At 39.0% G+C, this 21,338-nt stretch overlaps 1 protein-coding gene across 5 annotated transcripts in view; it reads right to left on the bottom strand.

The window, feature by feature from the left end:
* The window catches only part of JPH1 (junctophilin 1), an 87,226-nt gene that overhangs the window by 22,829 nt on the left and 43,059 nt on the right, over window positions 1-21,338 (bottom strand). For all 5 annotated transcript variants that reach the window (XM_054816850.1, XM_054816847.1, XM_054816849.1 and 2 more), the window contains exon 3: window positions 6,893-7,011. In XM_054816850.1, the coding sequence (XP_054672825.1) occupies window positions 6,893-7,011 (119 nt within the window). The remainder of the gene's footprint in view (window positions 1-6,892; window positions 7,012-21,338) is intronic.

Below are 21,338 nucleotides of genomic sequence, written 5' to 3'. Positions count from 1 at the left end.
TCCACTCTTCCACTAAAAACAAGCAGACCCTAGGATATGCACCCAAGGCTTGGGTTCCCGATGTCAGCACTTCTTATGCCTGTGGAATATGTGCTAATAAGGCTCAGTACTGGGAAGACATGAAATACATGTATGTCACCAAACAACTGAAATTACATTTGGATGATTTAGATGGGCAAAGTAACATGGAAATAACTAGACAGTTTTAGACCCCACTGATTCTAGTCTCAGATTTATACATGCATTATGGCTTTACTTAAACTCTAGATATTTCAAAGGGATTCATCATTATATGATAACATTAGACTTCCCTTTTCTTTTAGAAGTTTCCTTTATCTCTTTGTGTTTATAGGAAAATTATGAACTTGAAAGATGCAAAAGCATTTTTTTCAGATCTCTCTCTAAGTAAGTCTTGAGTCTTGCAGACTTTCTTTGAATAAAATGTCATGTATATTAGCCATCTATTTCTCTGGCCTTGACAAATGTAAAATGCAGCTGCAAAGTTTATTTTTCTGTAATGTTCTACCCTTCCCTCTGAAGTACATCTCTTGTTCCCCATTTCCTATAAAACCAACAGCAAAACAACAGCAAAAAAAGCCACAGCAAGTGTTAACTGCTTATGGTCGGGAAGTACAAGACACTCTATCCAGCACAGCTGTAGAGACGTCTAATGTAACCCATATCACATGTTAAAAAAATAACATGAGAAAGTTAACCTTTTTCAACATATTTTGAACCTTCACTACTATAATAAAATCCTTTCAAAATAAATCACCATACTCTAGTAAAAAATTAGCACTATAAGGAAAGTTCTCACAGTACAGACCTTGTTAGCTGAATTTCAACATGGAACATATATTTATGACGCAGTTATAAATAGGATTTATAATGGAAATGTTGACACTGTGATAATGCTCCCATGTGATAGACCCTACTTCATCTTGTCCTTGGCTGATGGACACTGCGACAGACCAATATAGAAATTTACTGGAGCAGGCCAACAGTGGGCAGGACCTGTGTCCTGAAAGGAATGATTCTTTTTGGAGCAAATGAATAATTTTGAACAGGAGAAAGGAGGCAATTAAAACTCTAAGGTAGCACTGACCTCTTTCTCTCAGATTATACCTGTAATTAACAATCCCATGGTGGCAGCTCAGATAGGTGTACCTATGCTAGAATTCAACAAGCCACTTCAAGATACCAACATAGCTGAGAAAGCACTGAAGCTAGTCCAGGCTAGTTGCATGACTATCTAGCTAGCTTCGTAGTCAGATCCTCTAGCCTTTACTAGTCAACCACAACTTGTATCTAGATGCAAATTAATTAGCTCAGTACTTAATGGAAACCTGTGGAAATTACAGTGATTGTAATGGCTTTATCTCTCTACAGGAAACTGGTTCTCTGTGATTAGTTTTAAAAGTTAATTTGCTCAAAACTAATTACGTGCATTTTTTTCTAAGCAAATAATTTGATCATGTGACTCAAAAGTATCTTGGAGAGATTGAGAAAGCATCCTGAAGAATTAAGGCTACTCCTTTGCAACCTCTCATTCCTTTGCCTTCTCCCAAGCACACACTCTTGTCCCAGAGGCATTCAGGAACGCTGGGGAGTGGGTTGAGCCAGCACGCGTGGATGGCAGTGGGGCAGGATGGGTGCAGGCTGCCAGCAAGCTGGATGGGCAAAAGGAAAGATGTGGAAGAGTTGGGACATCTGTACCTAGGGCTTGGTGAGAGTGGTGATAAATTTGGAAGTCAAGTTGTGAAGACTGGTATGACAAGAGTTATTAAAAGAAAGAGGAGAACAAGAATAAAGCTTGAAACTGATACCTTTTCTTTTAATGCACCTACTTTCTTTGATTACCAGATATAACAGAAGTGCCTTAGGATACTTCTATAGGCTCTGGCTTCTCCAGAGTTGAGTAGGAAGAGGACAGAAGCAATAAATTGTAGAGAAAAGATGCCATAGCAAGAATCCTGACAACAGTTGTGTGAGGATGATAAAGCCGTATGTCGAATAATTTCAGAAAATGAACGGGCTCTTGTATGACTAAGAATAACTAGTGAGCTTCCGTATGCTTTAAGGCACAAACTGATGGCATGGCTGGCAACTCTAATCAGGCAAAATGCTCACTGTAATTGGCTTTTTAAATAAAAATATCTGGCCTGGTCCACATGCATTTAGCCAGTACATTCCAGTTAATTAGCATCAGGCAGAAATCTCTCTTTCCTGTCCATATGGAGTTTGCATTTTGTGAACTGGAGGAGGTGGAGATGGCAGAGAGGGGGAAGATGGGAAGGATGTTTTTTCTTCCGAGGCTACAGACATCCACCACTGGTCAAATGAGAATGTAAAACACAGTTGCTCTTTAAGGCATTAGAGGCCATTAGAAATTGCCTTATCATAAGCTCAAAATGCTTATTTCTGAAACTAGTGAGGTTCGGCATGTTAATACTGATGCCGTAACAGGAACCAAACATTACAGGAAAAAATACTAGTAAAATCCAACAAATTCTTATTCTTTTCATTAGAAAATCCTTGTTCTCTGCTCATATATTTACTCTAAAGAAATTCCGTCCATCTCTTTAGAGAGTGTTAATTGATAAACTGCTCCTTGATTTCTCTCATGTTTTGTTCAGGATGTCAAAGGCTGGATGAATTGTTCTGGTGAGCCATGTATGTTCATCTGGCAGCTGGTTGGCCTGACAAATAATCTGCCATAAAGCAATTCAGATCTGAATTTCCAGACCTTAATTGTTCCATGGTAAAGTGCCCAGACTGCTCTTACCCTGCAGCAAAGTCGTTTTACCCCTCTTTCATTTAATCAAATGTTATTCATTCAAACTGAATGAAAGAGCAGTATCCATTTGCTGCAGGATATATATGCACACAGACAGTTATGGCTTAGCTGTCCAGTCTGTGCAAGTTCATACTTTAGCTTACCTCCTGATAGTGTGTTTACAAGACTATATCCTAGAGATGGCCTGTGGAATTTAGAATGAATGGGTAAGTCAAAGCATCCATTAACCTTGTGCAAAACTAGAACAATATTCCCCTTTTCTACTCCGTGTCAAAAGCCTTTCTTTTCTGTTACACCTTTGATAGAGCACTCCCATTAGTCATTTGCTCTTCTCTAGGTTTTAACAAGAGACACAAACCAGTGTTTATTGTTTTTCTTTACGCAAAGACAATCTCAAACTGTCCCTGGATGACTCCCTTGAATGAGGATATGACTCAGGTTTCATTTGTTTCCTGTCCTGGTATGCTCTCTTTTGACACATCTACATGTTTAGTGATGCCTGGAGGAAACAAACAGGTCAGAGCTGGGATTTCTCAAAATTCAATTTGTTTAGTGATAAAAGGGCCTGTAAAGTCTGACCTCTATAAAGACTGCAACATTTGTTAAATCTACAAAACATATAGCCTTGTGGGTTGGGCTCTGCAAAGATATACCATCCTCATGGCTATTAATCACTAGCCAAATCTCTGCTACAGCAAAAGTAGCAGCAGGGTCTTACCTGAGACCAGCATGAAGCAGCTTAGAGAAAACAGCTCCCTGTAACCTTTTAAGTCCTTACACCACGGCACGGACCTTTTCAATCATAGTTGCTTTCCTTACATGCAAACATTAAGGTAATAATTACTAGGAAAGCTAAATCTCAAGATTTCTAAGGTACCTCAATATTCATGATTCAGATTGGCACTATTATTCCTACCCGCTGGATGCTACTTTGCTTTGTTCTCCTTTCAATCTCCTTTTAAACTACATTACAAAGCTAGAACCTCTTGGCAGCTTCTGATGAATGTCTTAATGAACATAAAATTTAAACATGAGAGAAAGTAATTGGGAAGTAAGAACTGTCAGGGTACAATGAGTGATGAATATGCACTGTAATTATAAATTGTGTATAATACTAGGATATGTGGCCCAGAAGGTTGCTTTTTAAGAATCTGAAATTTAAGAGCTTTATCAAAATATTTTCAAATATTTAAACGGACTTAGGCTACAGGTAATGCAGATCAGTCATTAAGACAGAAAAAATGCTTAACTGTTGTTTACAGAGAAGTATTTGTATTTCACTTTTCCCCTCTCTCTTTCTTTCAAGAGGCTCGTTGATATGCTACATACATTTAATCGTTGCTGACAGCATGCTTGCCTACTGTACAAAGCAGTTCAAGCAATGAGAGAAAAATTACACTTTCCTACAATAACCTATTTTCAAGACAATTTAGCACAATTGAAAGCTTTCTCTTAACTATAGTTTCAGAGACTGAGATACAATACTTATCATTACCTTTTAGTAGCACTAACAGAAACTTATAAAGGTACTGTAAAAATAAAAAGCTCAAGCAGCAGAAGAAAACTAAGAAGTTGCTATTAGGAAGCAATAATGGTTACCTTGTTTTCATTCAAACATACGAAAAATGCTGTTTGAATAGCAGATACTTACTGCTGTTTGTGTGAGTGAATGTAAATATTTAAAAATATTTATCTATTTTATTACCATAAATGACAAAAGCTAATGCTAACATTGTCCAGTAACTCATAGTATGACACTTGGGAAACATATAAATAAGCAAGTATGTGTATAGGTGAGTCTCAGGGTCAGCTGGTACCAGAAAGAATGTATCTGAAAAAGGCATCATGAACACTGAGGATGGAAAGTATCTCTGACATGATAGTATTTGAAAGGGTCACAATGATGTATGCATCTGGTGTTTTTTTGTAGCTTATTTGGGATAACTGAAATTTAGTTAACATGTTGGCATCTTAAAGTTACTTAAGCAATGGGAATAGCAATTTTTTTCAAAAGTGTACAAATATGCTGTATTGGGCCATCTTGAAAATAACGAGGGAATTTAAAATTTAGATTCCAAAAGAGATATTTATCTTTTGATAGGTAGCTAGCTAACTGACAGACATTTCCACACAAAGAATAGAGTAAGTAGACTTTAGAGAAATGTTTTGTTACATCACTGTACGCATATACAGCTGGGTATGGTGAAAAGATACAAACTCTTCCCTTCTGCAATTGGAATAAAAGTTTTAAATGAAAGGAAAAGAAGATTCCTGCACCTCCTCTCCCCAAATCTCAGCCAATTTCTCAGCAATGCTACTTCACATCCTGTGGCAGGAAGTAAAAAAAGACACCTAACAAATTCTTGATCTGGGGGATTTCTTGGTGTCAAACTTCACACCATCAGATGTTTCAATTTTCTTTTGAGTACTCTAGCCATTTCTTTATTTCAAGGGTTTGGCAGCTTTGAAATACTTTCATTCCAAATGCTTTAATTCCCTCTCACTTCTATTCTCAATCAAGCTTTCCTTTGACAGGGTCCCTGTTACCAGTTCTTTGTGTGCCTAAGCTTATGACTTCTTAACTTATAACTGATAAGATCAACTGCTGATATAAATTGGGTGTTCATCAGTTAGCGGAAGAATGAAATAATGAAAAAAGAAAAAGACTTGGCTATCATAGGAGTAAGTATGGGCCCCTACTATAAGTCCACAGGAGAGGTTGTATTAAGGTAATTTCCAGGAGTGAAAGGTACATATTGATACCATTGTAAAGCCAGTAAAGTCTTACTACTGGAAATAGTTCTGTTGAGCTTTACCTACAGTTCTGGACAGCCGTGTTCACGAAAGATGAATTTAAATCAGGATGGCTACAAAGAAAGGTTACAAGACTAAGAAGGGAAATGGAGATTCTAACCTTCACGAGGTGACCAGCCCTTGACTTGTGCACTAAGCAAATAAAAAAGAGCACCCCAATCCTTCCAACCACAAAATACACAGATTGCTCTCTACAACTAAACACTTAGGAATAAAGAAGAAAATGCGTTCTTTTCTGTCAGCTAACTGATAGTAATAGTTTAGTAACAAGTTATAGATAGTGGACATTTATACTAAAAATTGAAGGAAATAGGTGGATTGTTAGAAAATGTTGAAGAATGTTGTTCTTTGATTTTGTGGTCATGATATTAGCCTGCATCCACCATATGAGTACATTTAAGGATAAAGGCATTTGTGGCTGAAACAAGGATGTGCAGAAGATGAAGGCAAGTGAAAATGAATCTCAGAGCTATAAACTATATTAGCATACAAGTGCAAGCAAGTTCTTGAAAAGTAATAACAAGATATGACTCAACTCATTTGACAGGTGAAAGAAAGGACAGACTAATGAAAATACATTAAAATGGCAAGTGGAGTTCCATTTTATCTATTCAACTTAAGCTAAAGAGTAGTACACAAGAATATTAGCCTCGTGGAAAGACATTAGAAAAACAAAGCAAAACCCACTCTGCTTCTTTTTATATAGCAACTTTCCAAACCACATTACAGGTGAAAATGGGTTGCAATGTTGATATAGGTGACACAGACTTAATTCTATGATATCTTGAGTATGGGACTAATGTTCCACAGAGCATCACAGGCATAATAGAGGAAGATTCCCTCACAGGTTATATATGTGTAATTCTCCAGAACTAACCAAGCTAACCAAGACTGCCAAGAATTCCCTTCGTCAGTAAAAAAGCTAAGGATCTTTCTTGTAATCAACACACTAAAATAACCCAAATTTCTGTTGATTTAAGTTCTCTGAAGTCTGTCTTTAACACTGTCCTGAAGAAGCTATTAATTTGAGGCAAAGTTGTATGGTTGATACTGACTTTTCAACACTCAACTGTTTTCATAAAAAGCAACAGTCATGAAATGATTAAAAAATGAAAACAAAATCTCCTTGAGCAATGTACACTCTTCATTACGTACACATGACTATTGTTTCTGTACAAATGACAACATTCAAAATGAAATCAACTTTTTAATTTAACAGAGAATCCTTTCACTGCAAGAAAAAAAAATTAGCCAGAAAAACCCCAGCGTATAATTAATTACCTGGTTGGTAGAAATTTGGTGAAAGTTCTCTGGCAACTGCTCTTGCAATATCACATTCCTGGCGAGCAGCCTGAGCAGCCTGATCCGCAGCATCAGCTTTAGCTCTTGCATGTGCAGTTCTGTACAGAGTAGAAAACAGTTTATATGCAGAGGAGTCTTTTATGAGTTGCACCAATAATGTGAGAGCAAAGGACTACTGCCCCCAGCTACCATACACTATACTGTATAGTGCACTCTTATGCCAACTTGCTGTGAGTAACTGCAAATCAGTCAAAGTATTTCAGAATCAACACATTATTCTACTCAGTTCTTCAGTCCCGTTCATCCTTGTATCACATCTACTTGTACGTATAAAATTTACAGTCCAACCTTAGAATTAAAATTTCTAAATAGAAAAAAAAAATAGTATCTGATCAAAACCTGGGATTACAATTTTAATATATGTCACCAGAACGTGTACAGAAGTGTACAGAAGGTCAGACTGGGCCACCACACTGACTCCTAAACAGGGGGCTGTGAGACCAGGATACACAGTGTTCAAGGGGACTGTGGAATGCTATTACCTTTACAACATTACAAAGTTAATGCCCAGTGATGGGTGCCACGTAAAATTTTTGAAGAGCAAAACTGAGGTAAGTTGGCCCAAAAATCTGAGAAATGTCTTCCACAATCAGACTGTGTTGGAAAGGAACAGGATGGAAAATGCATTTAACGCTTCAGTAGGCACTTGTATAAATGGAGACTTTCAAATTCTTGTAACTCACTGAATTTCAAATCCAAACCAAGGTAACTTTTCTGAAGTTAAAACAACAGTTTGGAATACTTTTGTAAAGTAATCTGCCCTCTGCTTCCACTTTTTCCTTCTGCTATTTCTTGAAAAGCCTCAAGAACAGCTTGTGCAAGTGCCTCTGATTCCAAACTGTGTAAATCGATACTTGTGTTACTGCAAGATTGCATCACTGTTTGTCCCATCTTCCCCCTCCCCCCAACTTCATTTTTTAAACAGACATCTGTTTAAAAATTCCTGATGGCAGTCGTGTCTCTGTGCCTCTACAGCATTAGCACATAGCCTAGAGCTACGAAATGGTTCATTAGAACGGAGGGGAAGCTAAACATGGCAAACTGGCATAGTGTTTTGAGCCTCTAGAGATATTAATAACATTTCTAAACCAGATATATTAAATTTCATGATCTCAGGAATTTTCTCATAACATTCTAGTAGAAAACTGACACTGAAGTAAGAAAAAAATTAGTTGAAGACAACAGCAGCAGCATCTTTGAGCTAAAGAAGAGTTCCATGTCTTTTAGATGAAGCAAGAATTAAATGTTAGCATTAACCAGAATGAGCACCAAGAGATTAACAGTATGGCAGACTTTGCATTTCTAAAAGGATGCTTAATCCCGTTGGGTACTAGTATAAACACAGACATAAAAAAACCACATAGACAGTTTCATTTGTGGTGCCTGGAGAAGATTTAAGTTACTTCCTCCCTAAAATGTGTGTGGGGATAAATGTTGAATTTTATTGCAAAGCTTAGCTTGTCATAATTTACTGGATAAATAGCAGTTCATGCTGCCTTCTCGCAGGTCCCTCTAGGTCACTGAGAGAAAAAAGATTAATGAGCAAAGAAGCAGCAACACCTTTAACTTGTACCCAGGATGGGGGAAAGAAACTGTTAATCAAAACAAATACATTGTATAATCCCATATGTGTTCCGAGCGGTTCATGAATGGTTGGACGGTATGTGCTCGCTTAGTAAGAGTAATCAAACCCGTTCTTTCTCTATAATCATTATTTTCAATTAGATGAGCTATTCTTAGCTCCTGCATAATTATGTCTATGTAGCATAAACTTAATGAAGCAATCCTAGCACATTGTTTTGTGAGACAATAATGTAGTCTGCACATAGATAAACTAGACACTGATCATCCTTTTGTGATGATAGAACAACCAGACTATTCCCATATAAAAATAGACTAATACTATTGCCACCGCTACAACAGACATTCTAAAAGCTAATATACTAAGTGACCAGCATCAGGAAAATATACTGCCAGGACAGTACAGTTATTTATTGATGCCTGTGAATTTTGTATGGTACTATATCCAAGAAGCAAATCACACATGTAGTCTAAACATACAGTATCAAAGAAGTGAGGGAACTAAATGGAGACATGAGTAATAAGCTAGTGAAACTTTGTCACATGGAGCTGGGCAGAAGCAAGCCACCGCAGGAAGAAGCTAATGGAACAGAAGGTAAGTGAACGCTGCTTTCCTTGGCTGCCTTATCTCCCACCTTTTTTTTTTTTTTTTTAAACTCACACTTCCTGCTATTCTGCCCTTTTTGTGCTCACAGTCAGGAGTTCCAGCAGCCCAGAACAGGAGCGAATGTTCAGACGCAAACGCTGCCAAGGCATGTCTCAGTGACACACTTAAGTGGAGCCTCAGTGCTGTACTGTCGCTGAGAGACAATGCAGCAAGAGGAACTCAACAGGCGCGGGAGGTTGAGGCGCAAGAACAGCGTTTATGCTCCTGAGCAGGCCTTCAACCAGCCAGCCACAAGTGTGTGCACGTGGCTGTGCTGAGACACTTCCCTAATGGCCTGTGCTGGTTTTGGCTGGGATAGAGTTAATTTTCTTCACAGTAGCTAGTATGGGGCTGTGTTTTGGATTTGTGCTGGAAACAGTGTTGTTAACACAAGGATGTTTTCTTTACTGCTGAGCAGTGCTTGCACAGAGCCAAGGCCTTTTCTGCTTCTCACCCCACCCCACCAGTGAGTAGGCTGGAGGTCCACAAGGAGTTGGGAGGGGACACAGCTGGGACAGCTGACCCCAACTGACCAAAGGGATATTCCATACCATATGACATCATGCTCAGCATATAAAGCTGGAGAAAGAAGGAAGAGGAGGATGTTTGGAGTGATGGTGTTTGTCTTCCCAAGTAACCATCACACGTGATGGAGCCCTGCTTTCCTGGAGATAGCTGAACACCGGCCTGCCCATGGGAAGTGGTGAATGAATTCCTTGTCTTGTTTTGCCTGTATGCGTGGCTTTTGCTTTACTTATTAAACTGTCTTTATCTCAACCCATAAGTTTTCTTACTTTTACACTTCCGATTCTCTCCCTTATCCCACTGTGAGGGAGTGAGCGAGCAGCTGCGTGGTGCTCAGCTGCCGGCTGCGGTTAAACCACGACAGTCTTTTTTGGCGCCCAACGTGGGACTCGAAGGGTTGGAGATAACAACAGATTTGATTGGAATGTGCTAGATCGAATTTATAGCTGTTATTGCTGTTTAGCTATTAATTGGCAGGCTCCTGTGCTTGCCATGGGGCTTGCTTGCCTTACTGTACAGTAGAGTCTAGTGCTCGTTAGTGGCTGCTTTTTGCTTTCACTGCTTGCTGTACTGCTGTACTGCTTATCGTCTTACTGCGCTGTGCCTGGGAACAATTTGACAACAGCGATGGCGATGCGCCTGGGCTGGCAGATGGCCAGGGCATCACTGCTGTTTCTGTTCTGCTGTACTGGACAGGCTGGAACTCCAGTGTGAACTTGAGGGGAAGGGACTGTGACCTGTGGATGAGCCCTTGCAGGAATAGGGCACACTAAAGCCTCTATGGCCGTGAATAAGTCCACACCAGAGCAGGTATATCTCAAAGTGTCTGGGGCCATGGTTATATCTGTGCCACAGCGGGCATATCTCTCAAGGGATTGTGGCCCAAGGATAAGTCCATACTGCAGCATGTACACCTTGAAGCATCATGGCTGTGCATGAGGTCATGCTGGAGCACCTCAAAGTGTGTGGCCATGGATAAGCTCATGACAGAGCAGGTACACCCCCGGAGGGACTACAGCCATGGGTAAGGCCATGCTGGAGCAGGTTTACTTCTGAAGGAATTGTGGCTGTGTGTATTGCCATGCTGGAGCAGGTATATCTCTGAAGGCATTATGGCCCATGGAGAAGGCCACACTGGAACAGATGCACCTCAAAGTGACTGTGGCTGTGGATAAGTCTATGCTGCAGCAGGTATACCTCTGGAGAGACTGTGGCTTATAGATAAGGCTCCACTTGGAGCAGGTACACCCCTAAGGAACTGCAGTCTGTGGATAAGTCCAAGCTGGAGCAGGAGCAAGGGAAGGAGTTCATTGCAATGTTAAACCCAATGGTCTGGTCCAAACTGACCAGTGGTGGAGATTGTAATGGAAATACCTTTAAATTGTTGTAACCCATAATTTGAGTTGCATGTTACAGGAATTACTACAGCAGGAACCACCTGAACCAGTGAAGGACAAGCCTTATAAGAAGCAGTGTAAGTGCAGCAGTGACACGACCTGAGCTGGCTTTGGTGTCCAGTAATTCCATACAAGACATCACCTCTCGCGTGCTGAGTGACCACCATAAGAGATGGGGCCCAAAGTCACGGGCTAAATGAACTCAGTGGACATTTACGGACATTTGAAAGACATTTTATAGGGGTGGTCCACAGACTAAAGGAATTATATCTGTGTATTATATCAAAGGATGGGAAGGGGGGTGGTGGGTAATGAGGTTGTATTGGATAATGTGGGACCTCAGCATGATGTGAATAGTATGGAATAAGGGGTGGAAAATGTGCTGGTTTTGGCTGGGATAGAGTCAATTTTTTTCATAATACATAGTACAGGGCTATGTTTTGGATTTGTACTGAAAACAGGGATGTTTTTGTTACTGCTGAGCAGTGCCTACACAGAGCCAAGGCCTTTTCTGCTTCTCACCCCACCCCACCAGCGAGTAGGCTGGAGGTGCACAAGGAGTTGGGAGGGGACACAGCTGGGACAGCTGACCCCAACTGACCAAAGGGATATTCCATACCGTATGAGATCATGCTCAGCATATAAAGCTGGGGGAAGAAGGAAGAGGAGGATGTTTGGAGTGATGGTGTCCTGCTTTCCTGGAGATGGCTGAACACCTGCCTGCCCATGGGAAGTGGTGAATGAATTCCTTGTCTTGTTTTGCCTGTATGCGTGGCTTTTACTTTACTTATTAAACTGTCTTTATCTCAACCCATAAGTTTTCTTACTTTTACCCTTCTGATTTTCTCCCCCATCCTGCCGTGGGGTAAGTGAGTGAGTGGCTGTGTAGTGCTTAGCTGCTGGCTGGGGTTGAACCACGACACGGCCTCTTCAGCAAATATCACTGACAACATATAGCAAATGTGAAAAGAACAGGAGAAACCGGCAGAGCCGGCCCTTCTGTACAGAATAGAAGTACTGTGCATTGCCTGTGAACACAGGCTTTTCATTATTTGCATTATTTGCTGTTTATCACCTTGGCATTCGGATGCTTAACTGGCTAACTTCAGCAGTGTGTACTTTATTATCTCAATTTGCAACTGTATATTCAGACATTTCTTTCACGTCCTGCACACTTAGTCATAAGTGTTAGAATCAAATAATTTTTCTGTTGCTATTTAATTTCCTTTTTTACTATTTTTATTCTGACTTCCACACTTGATTTGTGTCTAAGTTTTCCAAATTACCTGCTTACAGTTACTGCTGCTTGGTACTACATTTTGTTTGTACTTGTTTTACTCTGCCTTGCACTGACCCCCACACTATTGAAGTGTATCAGAGACTATATAGAAATATGTTTTTAATGACAATGTTTATAAGGGAGAGCTATCAAAGCAGGGTAGCCCCACTGAAATAGAATCCATTTGCTCCATTTATGTTTTACACAGTTTGGGAAAGCCTTTTTTACCTTTTGTTCCTGGAGTAATTTTGTCACTGTAAATTCTTGAAGTTTTGTTTATTATCAGTATTTACTCATGGCAATTTAAGTCTATGATATATCAAGTCAAAATGACCCACATTTGAATGACCACCATCTACTTGAGAATTGCTTTTTTTCCCAGAGAGCTCTACATCTTTTGCTGTGACAAGAAATCTTTATAAGAACTTTTGAAAGAGAAAACTAAAAAAAAAAAAGTCTCATTTCCTCTCCCCCAGCCAAGAAAAAGACTGCAGCAGGCTTTGCATGCTGTTGCACACATTCTCCAGGTAGGGTCAATCTGAAGTTTCAGCAGCAAAATAGAAACTATGCAGGAAAGTAGGCAACAATCCACAGAGTGCAAAACAGTATGGGAAAATGACAAGTGACCTGCTTTGCAATGCTACATTCAGATTCTTACCCACAGCAGAGGACCCTTAATGATTTTTCTTTTAGGTGAACAGGCAGTCCTTTGTAAAAATTCATTCTCAGCAACTGTAACACGTAATACACATTATTAGCTTTCAAACTGCCATGTGTTTTTACATGTATATCTACTTGAAAGTATTATCCTACCAGTAATATTCCACATGATGTCTCAAACACGTGCTTGAAAACCTTCAAACCAATATAAAATTAAAGTGTTTAAACTAAAACCAATTCATATCTAGAGGGACAGAATACACTTAACTAATTGAGTCCACAGTTGTGGTAAATGTAATCAAGACAGGGACAAAATTAAGTTGTATCTGTGGCAGGAATCAAACTGTAGTTGCATTAAAAAGGAACACGCAGCTGCAGCTCATGGAGAGTGGTAGTATCAGGTAACTGTATGTGGGGTCCTTATATCTCCAGTGAGCAAGGGCTGACTATATCTAGTGATATAGTCCCTGTATCAGTCTCTGTCATCAGTAAGCAAGGGCTGGAGGACCAATGGCTAACTGAATAACTTTGCTATTGTTAGAAATTTTATTTGGACTCATATCAGGGTGTGATTTTGAAAGAAGCCTGAGCTTTCTAGACTGTGGAACAACTGATATCACTACTGATATCTTCCCTTTTTGTGTTTGGTTGAGTAGGTAAACATATAGACATCATTTTAGCTACACTCAAGAGATTATGAGCACAGAGTTAGGGGCTTCTTACAAGCAGTATCCCCTTCCAGCAATACTACAATCAGATTTCTATCTACTTATGTCCAAAAAATGACTTGAAGGAAGAATATAGAGAGCTGAAGAGCTTAAACAACATTATCTAGCATTCTTCAGCAACAATGCTTGTATATAATGCCATGTGTCTAGAATGCATTATGTAATATATATCTAAATTTAAACCCTATTTAGAACTGTCTGTTACCCTCCAGATTATTTTGTATTGCCATGGTATCCTTCAATTCACCTGTAACGCTGCCTTGTTCAGAGTCAACTAAAAATGTAAGCAACATATGTTTATTTCATTTTCCAGCTTTTATTAAACATAGTGATTTCAGCATAAAGCTTTCCAGGAGTTTGCCTTCTATTTCTTAAAATGATACAAATAATTTTCTCTGTTTTCTATTTGCCAAATAGAAGAAACACAATTATGTTCCTATCAAATTATCCTAATATTAATCCTATTATATATATATAATAAATATCCTATTAATAATCTTAACAATGTTACTTATTAACAGATTTCCATATTGAAAAAAAAAAATCAGTAAAGGCTAAACCTACCTGAAGTTCTCAGAGATATATTTAATTAATGACAGCTCAGACAGGTTTGTCTGAGTAACATTAAATATGGTTCTTTTTGAATCTAGAATTCTCTAAAAACCAATTCCATCTTCCTAAATTCTAAAATTCAGTGTTTTTTCTAGAAAGCAAAGAATATTCTATTGGTTTTTACCAGGTATGAAACTTTCCAACATTTTTACATTTCTTTTTATCTATTGCAGGCTAAATTCTGCATAACCAAGCTCCGATAAAATCACTACAGAGATCAATAGCACTTCCAGGAAAAGAGGAGGTGGAGAGAAAGAGGAAAACTTTAAGGAATGATTCTTTGGTAGTTTAATTTTCTCCTTGTCCCCATTTTATTTCCATATTCTTCTGATACTATATGTCAGTAATGAATGCTAGATTATCTAGCATCTATGTGTTTTTTAACATTGCAAGTGAAAGACTGGCATTTATCAAGTGTGCTAGTCATCCTCCTCAACTTCTTTCAGTGATAATACTGGGTGAAAAGCAATATTCTGCTATAGTAGGAGTAAAAATACATACGTGCACAACTATGTAGAGCTACCTAAGAACTCTTGGCTTCATCACTCTCAGCAACTCATTGCTGTAATATACCTCAGAAGTCAGGGTAGGTCAGTGAATACCAGCAAGAAATGGGAGTCTCAGAGAGAAATGAAGAGAGGAAAAAGTCTGCCTTACAGATACTGTAATACCAGAGCCTCATGTCAGTGAGAAACTTAAAGTGTTCCTAAACTACAGATTGAACTGACCAAATGACATATATGTCCTCAATCAAGCAGTCTGAACTTAAAAACTCTTCATAGAATCATAGAATGGTTTGGGTTGGAAGGGACCTCAAAGATCATCTAGTTCCAACCCCCCTGCCATGGGTAGGGACACCCTCCACTAGACCAGGTTGCCCAAAGCCTCATCCAACCTGGTCTTGAACACTTCCAGGCATGGGGCATCCACAACCTCTCTGGGCAACCTGTGCCAGTGCCTCACCACTCTAACAATAAAGAATTTCTTTCTAACATCTAATCTAAATCGACCCTCCTTCAGCTTAAACCCATTACCCCTTGTCCTGTCACTACACTCCCTGATAAACAGTCCCTCACCAGCCTTCCTGTAGGCCCCCTTCAGATACTGATAAGCCGCAATTAGATCTCCATGGAGCCTTCTTTTCTCCAGGCTGAACAACCCCAACTCTCTCAGCCTGTCTTCATAGGAGAGGTGCTCCAGCCCTCTGATCAGCTTTGTGGCCCTCCTCTGGACTCGCTCCAACAGCTCCATGTTTTTCTTGTACTGGGGATCCCCAGAGCTGGACGCAGTACTCCAGGTGGGGTCTCACAAGAGCAGAGTAGAGGGGCAGGATCACCTCCTTTGACCTGCTGGTCATGCCTCTTTTGATGCAGCCCAGGACACGGTTGGCTTTCTGGGCTGCAAGCGCACACTGCCGGCTCATGTTGAGCTTCTCATCAATCAATACCCCCAAGTCCTTCTCCTCGGGGCTGCTTTCAATCCATTCCTCACCCAGCCTATAGTTGTGCTTGGGATTGCCCTGACCCATGTGCAGGACCTTGCACTTGGCCTCATTGAACTTCATGAGGTTTACACGATCCCACCTCTCCAGCCTGTCAAGGTCCCTCTGGATGGCATCCCTTCCCTCCAGTGTGTCGACCACACCACACAGCTTGGTGTCATCGGCAAACTTGCCGAGGGTGCACTTGATCCCATTGTCCATGTCGCTGACAAAGATGTTGAACAGTGCCGGTCCCCATGCTGACCCCTGAGGAACGCCACTTGTCACTGGTCTCCACTTGGACATTGAGCCATTGACCACAACTCTTTGTGACCATCCATTGAATCCATGTCTCTCCAATTTAGAGACAAGGATGTCGTGTGGGACAGTGTCAAATGCCTTGCACAAGTCCAGGTAGATGATGTCAGTTGCCCTTCCCTTGTCCACCAACGCTGTAAGCCCATCACAGAAGGCCACCAAGTTTGTCAGGCACGATTTGCCCTTAGTGAAACCATGTTGGCTGTCACCAATCACCTCCTTATTTTCCATGTGCCTGAGCATAGTCTCCAGGAGGGTCTGCTCCATGATCTTGCCAGGCACGGAGGTGCTTTACTTGATGAATTCCCTTTGTGCTTTGTTAGATTTTAGTTTCAACCAGCCACTCCTTCTTCATGAACTGACTTCACTCAGGAACTGGACTACCTTGGTACTACCAGTAAAATCTCATGTAGTGAAGCATAAGCAGATCTGTTATGTACACACTGCTAGCACATTGCTCTGTATCACCTTACCTAATGAAAACTCCTTCCCAGCCTAAATCCATTTCTTAGGTTTTTTTCAGTCCTAACACATATTAGAGGAACTGAAAAAATACTAACTTTCAGTTAACAGCTCCGGAAAAACTGAGGAAATTCCTTACAATTGGCAAACAGCCAACCTGATTTCAGTACTTGAAAAAATAAGCTGGGGGTAATGACTGGTTAGCCAGATGTCAGTCTTGCGCATAAATAACAGCATAAATAAACTGGGTCTACATCCATAAAGATTTACAATCGAATAGTATATTGTGCCAGACATCATGCTTTAACATAAGAGTATTTTGCCAAACACTTCATACACATGTAAAGACTGTATGTCCTGTACCTTATCTAGATTGCCTTGATTTAACATACTTGAATTGTTGTCAAGGTTTCTGATTTTGTGCCCTATGGCAACATAATTAAACAACAGCATAAATTACATGGAATTAACAAGGCACATCAAAATGGATTAAAAGCTAGCTCTCTGACACATCTCAAAACTTAATGGAGAAGACATCAAAGAAAAGGGTTGATATGCAAATTTTACCTTAGGACTTGTTTTTTGCTCCAGAGTTGTTTAGTATTTTACTTTTATAATGTCTCCATACAAGCTAAACCATACTATGGTAGACTTAGCAGATTACACAACTTCTGGATTCAAAAAAAACCCAAGAGGGTTTTTTGAACCTAAAATTCAATGATAACAACTCCAAAACCCATTGCATTTAACTGTACTGAAACAGAACACTGGGAAACAAGAAAATCTAGCCAGTGTGGGAGACTGTCATGGAAAGTAGCACAGAAGGATTATGTGGCTAGCTCCACATTACTGTGGCAAAAGGGAGGGTTAATGTGGACTTTATGCACATAGAGATGAAAATCAAGTATAAACAGGACTTTGTTCTTGCTGTACTACATAATCCAGAATCCATAAAACCACTAATGGAACAATGCCCACCTTATCTACATCTCAAGAAGGAAAAAGAAATCAGGACGGAGAATAATTGAGGTTCTAAAGAGATAAGCTTTTTAACTTAAACTTCTTGAGCCTCATGTCTACTCATTATTGAAGAAACACTTAGAAGCCACTTATGGAGTACACATGGGTATCTGACAGTGGAAAATGGGGAAGACAAAATGGGGAAGACAAGTGTTTCAGATAAAGATATAACAGATCCAATGATTAGAAGCTGAATTTGGGTGTAGTCAATCTTGAAATGTTTTGGGTATATTTTACAGAGAAAAAGATAGATCTTTCTCAGTCTTTAAAATGATATTATGCAGTGTACTAAAAGTCCTCTTTAATCCATTTTCTGAGAAAAAAAATGACATGGACTTTTGTTTACAGGAAGTGAGATTAGATGATTTAGGCACTGTTTACATTAGGTATTTCAGACATCTGATGTAAGTTCTGTCATCATCTCACTGGAGGCTGCCCTCTTACTCCATTAAAAATAAGAAACTTGAAATATTTAGTTTCGTCCTCTGAACTGCGTGGATGTTAGACTCCCGCAGTGGTCAGCATGAACATGCCTACAAATATATGAATAGTCTTATGGCAAACACCAATCTACGTGTTTGTTGAGGAATCAGCTGCCACCTTATGCGAAGATTCAGAACCTGTTGGCATTCTCCTTTAGACCTCTATGGTCCACATCAATAAAACCAGAACCGCTCAGCAACCCAGGGGTGCCAAGGTACATGTTTCTGTAACTTATACTAGTCACATGTGTACTCAGCAATTCAGAAAGATTTTAGGTGAATGAAGGACAGCATCCCCAAAAAAAGAGGGCATTTCTGAAAACTCACTTAAAATTGAGATAAGCAGTTCAATTTCCCTAGTCTGTCTTTCAGGCCCTCACTCTTGCTCACCTGTTTGGAAAAACACTCACACACAGACGTCTTAATTTAAAAAGTGTTTTAAATTCCTATTAAGCATCACTAGAGTAGTTGCATTTACACACTACTCTCTCTAACCTGAGGTGTCCCACTAACCTGGCATTATTTATGTGCACGTCAGATAATCTGCCCCTGGATAATGGAGCTGGCTCTCCATGTGATATATTCAGTTTTATCCATCATTCTGTCAGGAGCTTGAATGAATGAAGTTTTGCTTTCATATTGATTGTACTTGACCCTAGCACTGGCACAGAATTCTCGAAGATGGCACAGTCTTCAATTTCAGCAAGATGAGCAGCATCATTTCAAGCAGAAAGCAAGTTTTCCTGTGGGGAAATTTACACCTTGGGCAAGGTACCCTTCTGTATACTATGCTCACAGGGGGTTTTCCACTTTTTTGCTAATGGTGATTCACTGCCAGTATCTTTTCGTGTCACTAAGTGCCAAGTACATCTTGAGAAAAGTATAAATCTTGATGTGCATTTGTCTATCCTACTTTATAGGACAGACTATATCCTCTCCTACTTTACAGGATAGATTATATCCTATCCAATTTTATTACTAAGTCTCCTTAGTGAGCAGTATTTTCCTCCTGCAGACAGGAGGTTTTTTGGAAAGGGGTGAAGGAATATTTGCAAACAATTTGTTGTTTCCGATCACCAAAGCCAATTATATTGGTTGACTGAAGAGAGCTTCTGAATCTAGCTGGAAGCATAAAAAAAATAGATGCACACTTGAGCTTCAGCTGCTCTTGTTGACGTAGTCAAGTGAAGAAAAAAAAGGAGGTAAATAAATTTGAACCCCATATAGTAAGGACTGTGCGCAGAGAAGGCAAGTCTGCTCAAGGAAATGGGAACACATGGACTGTTGTGATCATTTGCTTAGAGAATTTCTAAGGTACATTTAATGCATTGGATTTCATCCCTGCCACACTTTTTTTTTTTTAAACTTTTCTCTACCTGGGACAAATGAAATAAAATAGTAGGTATTACGACTGCTATCAACAAAACTAGTATCTGGCAGCTATTCTAGACTCTGTGTGTAAGAAAGCAACAACAAATCATCATCACAGGGGTACAGCTAGATGAAAAATAAGAACAGCTTAGAGGAAGAGACTAGGAATTATTTTTGTATCAAAATGGACTTTTTTTTCAATTTAAAATATTATCTTAATATTTTTCAGTGTTATACTGATTTTTACCACTTTCAATTACTTGTAAAAATAAAAAAAAATCAGAAAATATGAAATCAAATGCTATTTTTTAGAAAACAATACATTTTTATGGTTTTTTTTGTTAGATTAAATCTAGTTAGAAAACTTTTGGACACTCTATTAATCAGTACACCTATTCAGGAAACCTATGTCAAAAGTCATCCCAGACAATGTCTATCTGTCTTAACTTCTCCTGTATACAGAGTTGAAGGGGTTTTTTAAAGATAAGGGGTTTTTTTTTAATTTTAGGGCAAAAAATGTACACAGCGTTACAGATATTTTAGCAAGGAATACCAAAGCATTTGTAGAGCAAAATACATAATATAAAAACAGTATCTGATCTCTCTTCACATTATAATATATATAGCTTGCAACACGCTAGTTGTATGAAAATTACATTACAGGAAAAATGTGAAAATTTATTTAAAATTCTGGGGGATTTGCTGGCTTCAAAAAATCTAAGATAAACTCCCCAATCATAAATTCTTCTAGGAGTATGCTTCATGCTTTTCCTAAGGGACTTTGGCAGTCTGTAATTTATTAGATTATAGTTCTAGTATCTGAATCCAAAGACTTCATTACTGTGATGGATGGAAGAAAATATACTAAGAAAAAAATCACAACTACAGGCTTAGTGGCTCAGTGCTTATTTGTCTTTCTCTCTTCCAAAAGCTGTAGCACACACATATTTATTTCTGCCATTTAATAATAATAACAACAATAACAACAACAACAATGACGACGAATTGAAATCTTCATAACGAATGAGAACAGAAAGGATACATTGACCATGGAATAAAGTTTTAATCTGAAATAGTTTTGAGGAGGCTTGAAAAAATATCTAGAACATAATGGCAAACAAAATAATTCTTTATGAGCTGTAATAGTGCAATTTATGCATTTATAACTAAAAAAAATATGGTGTAATTAAGCTGTTTAAATAACATACATATTGACATGAATTCAAATAATCTGTGGCAATGTTAGTTTTTTTAACAGTCCTTTAAATATCTTCAGGCATTAAAATCCAGTGGGGAAACAAAACTGCAGTATTTTCATCCTTTTAAAGGCATTAACTGTATGTGTTTAAATTTAATCTTTGTGCCCTTCACAGTCTGACAGCCAAAACTGAATTGGGCTTATCTTTCTTTGCATGGTTCATTTCTGTTCCCTGATCAAGTGTCAGATGTCTAAAACCCAGTATTGATAGAAAAATGTCTAGCAAACCATTCTGGGATTAGTTCTTCCGTTTTCAGTTGTTACAAATTCTCTGACATGTTTAAAGATAACTGTTAAAAAAAAAATCACAGAAATACTTGAATAACAGAAAAAACTGATATGTTATGTCTGAACAGCTTAATTAGTAAAAGACCTAAGCTCTCCATGAAAGACAAGTGTTCAAGTGTAGGGATGGTTGTATGTGATTTGACTTTTCTCCAGGCTGGCAGATACAAATCAAGCTGCTCCTATTACACATTAAACATCAAGGGACTGAACAGTATAAACAAGCAAAGGAAAGACTTTGATGATGCTTCCATCTGTAAA

Source organism: Grus americana, chromosome 2 (assembly GCF_028858705.1).
Source record: "Grus americana isolate bGruAme1 chromosome 2, bGruAme1.mat, whole genome shotgun sequence".
NCBI classification, from domain to species: Eukaryota; Metazoa; Chordata; class Aves; order Gruiformes; family Gruidae; genus Grus; species Grus americana.
Note: the sequence above shows the minus strand (reverse complement) of the source record. Positions and strands in the feature narration are given on the sequence as shown.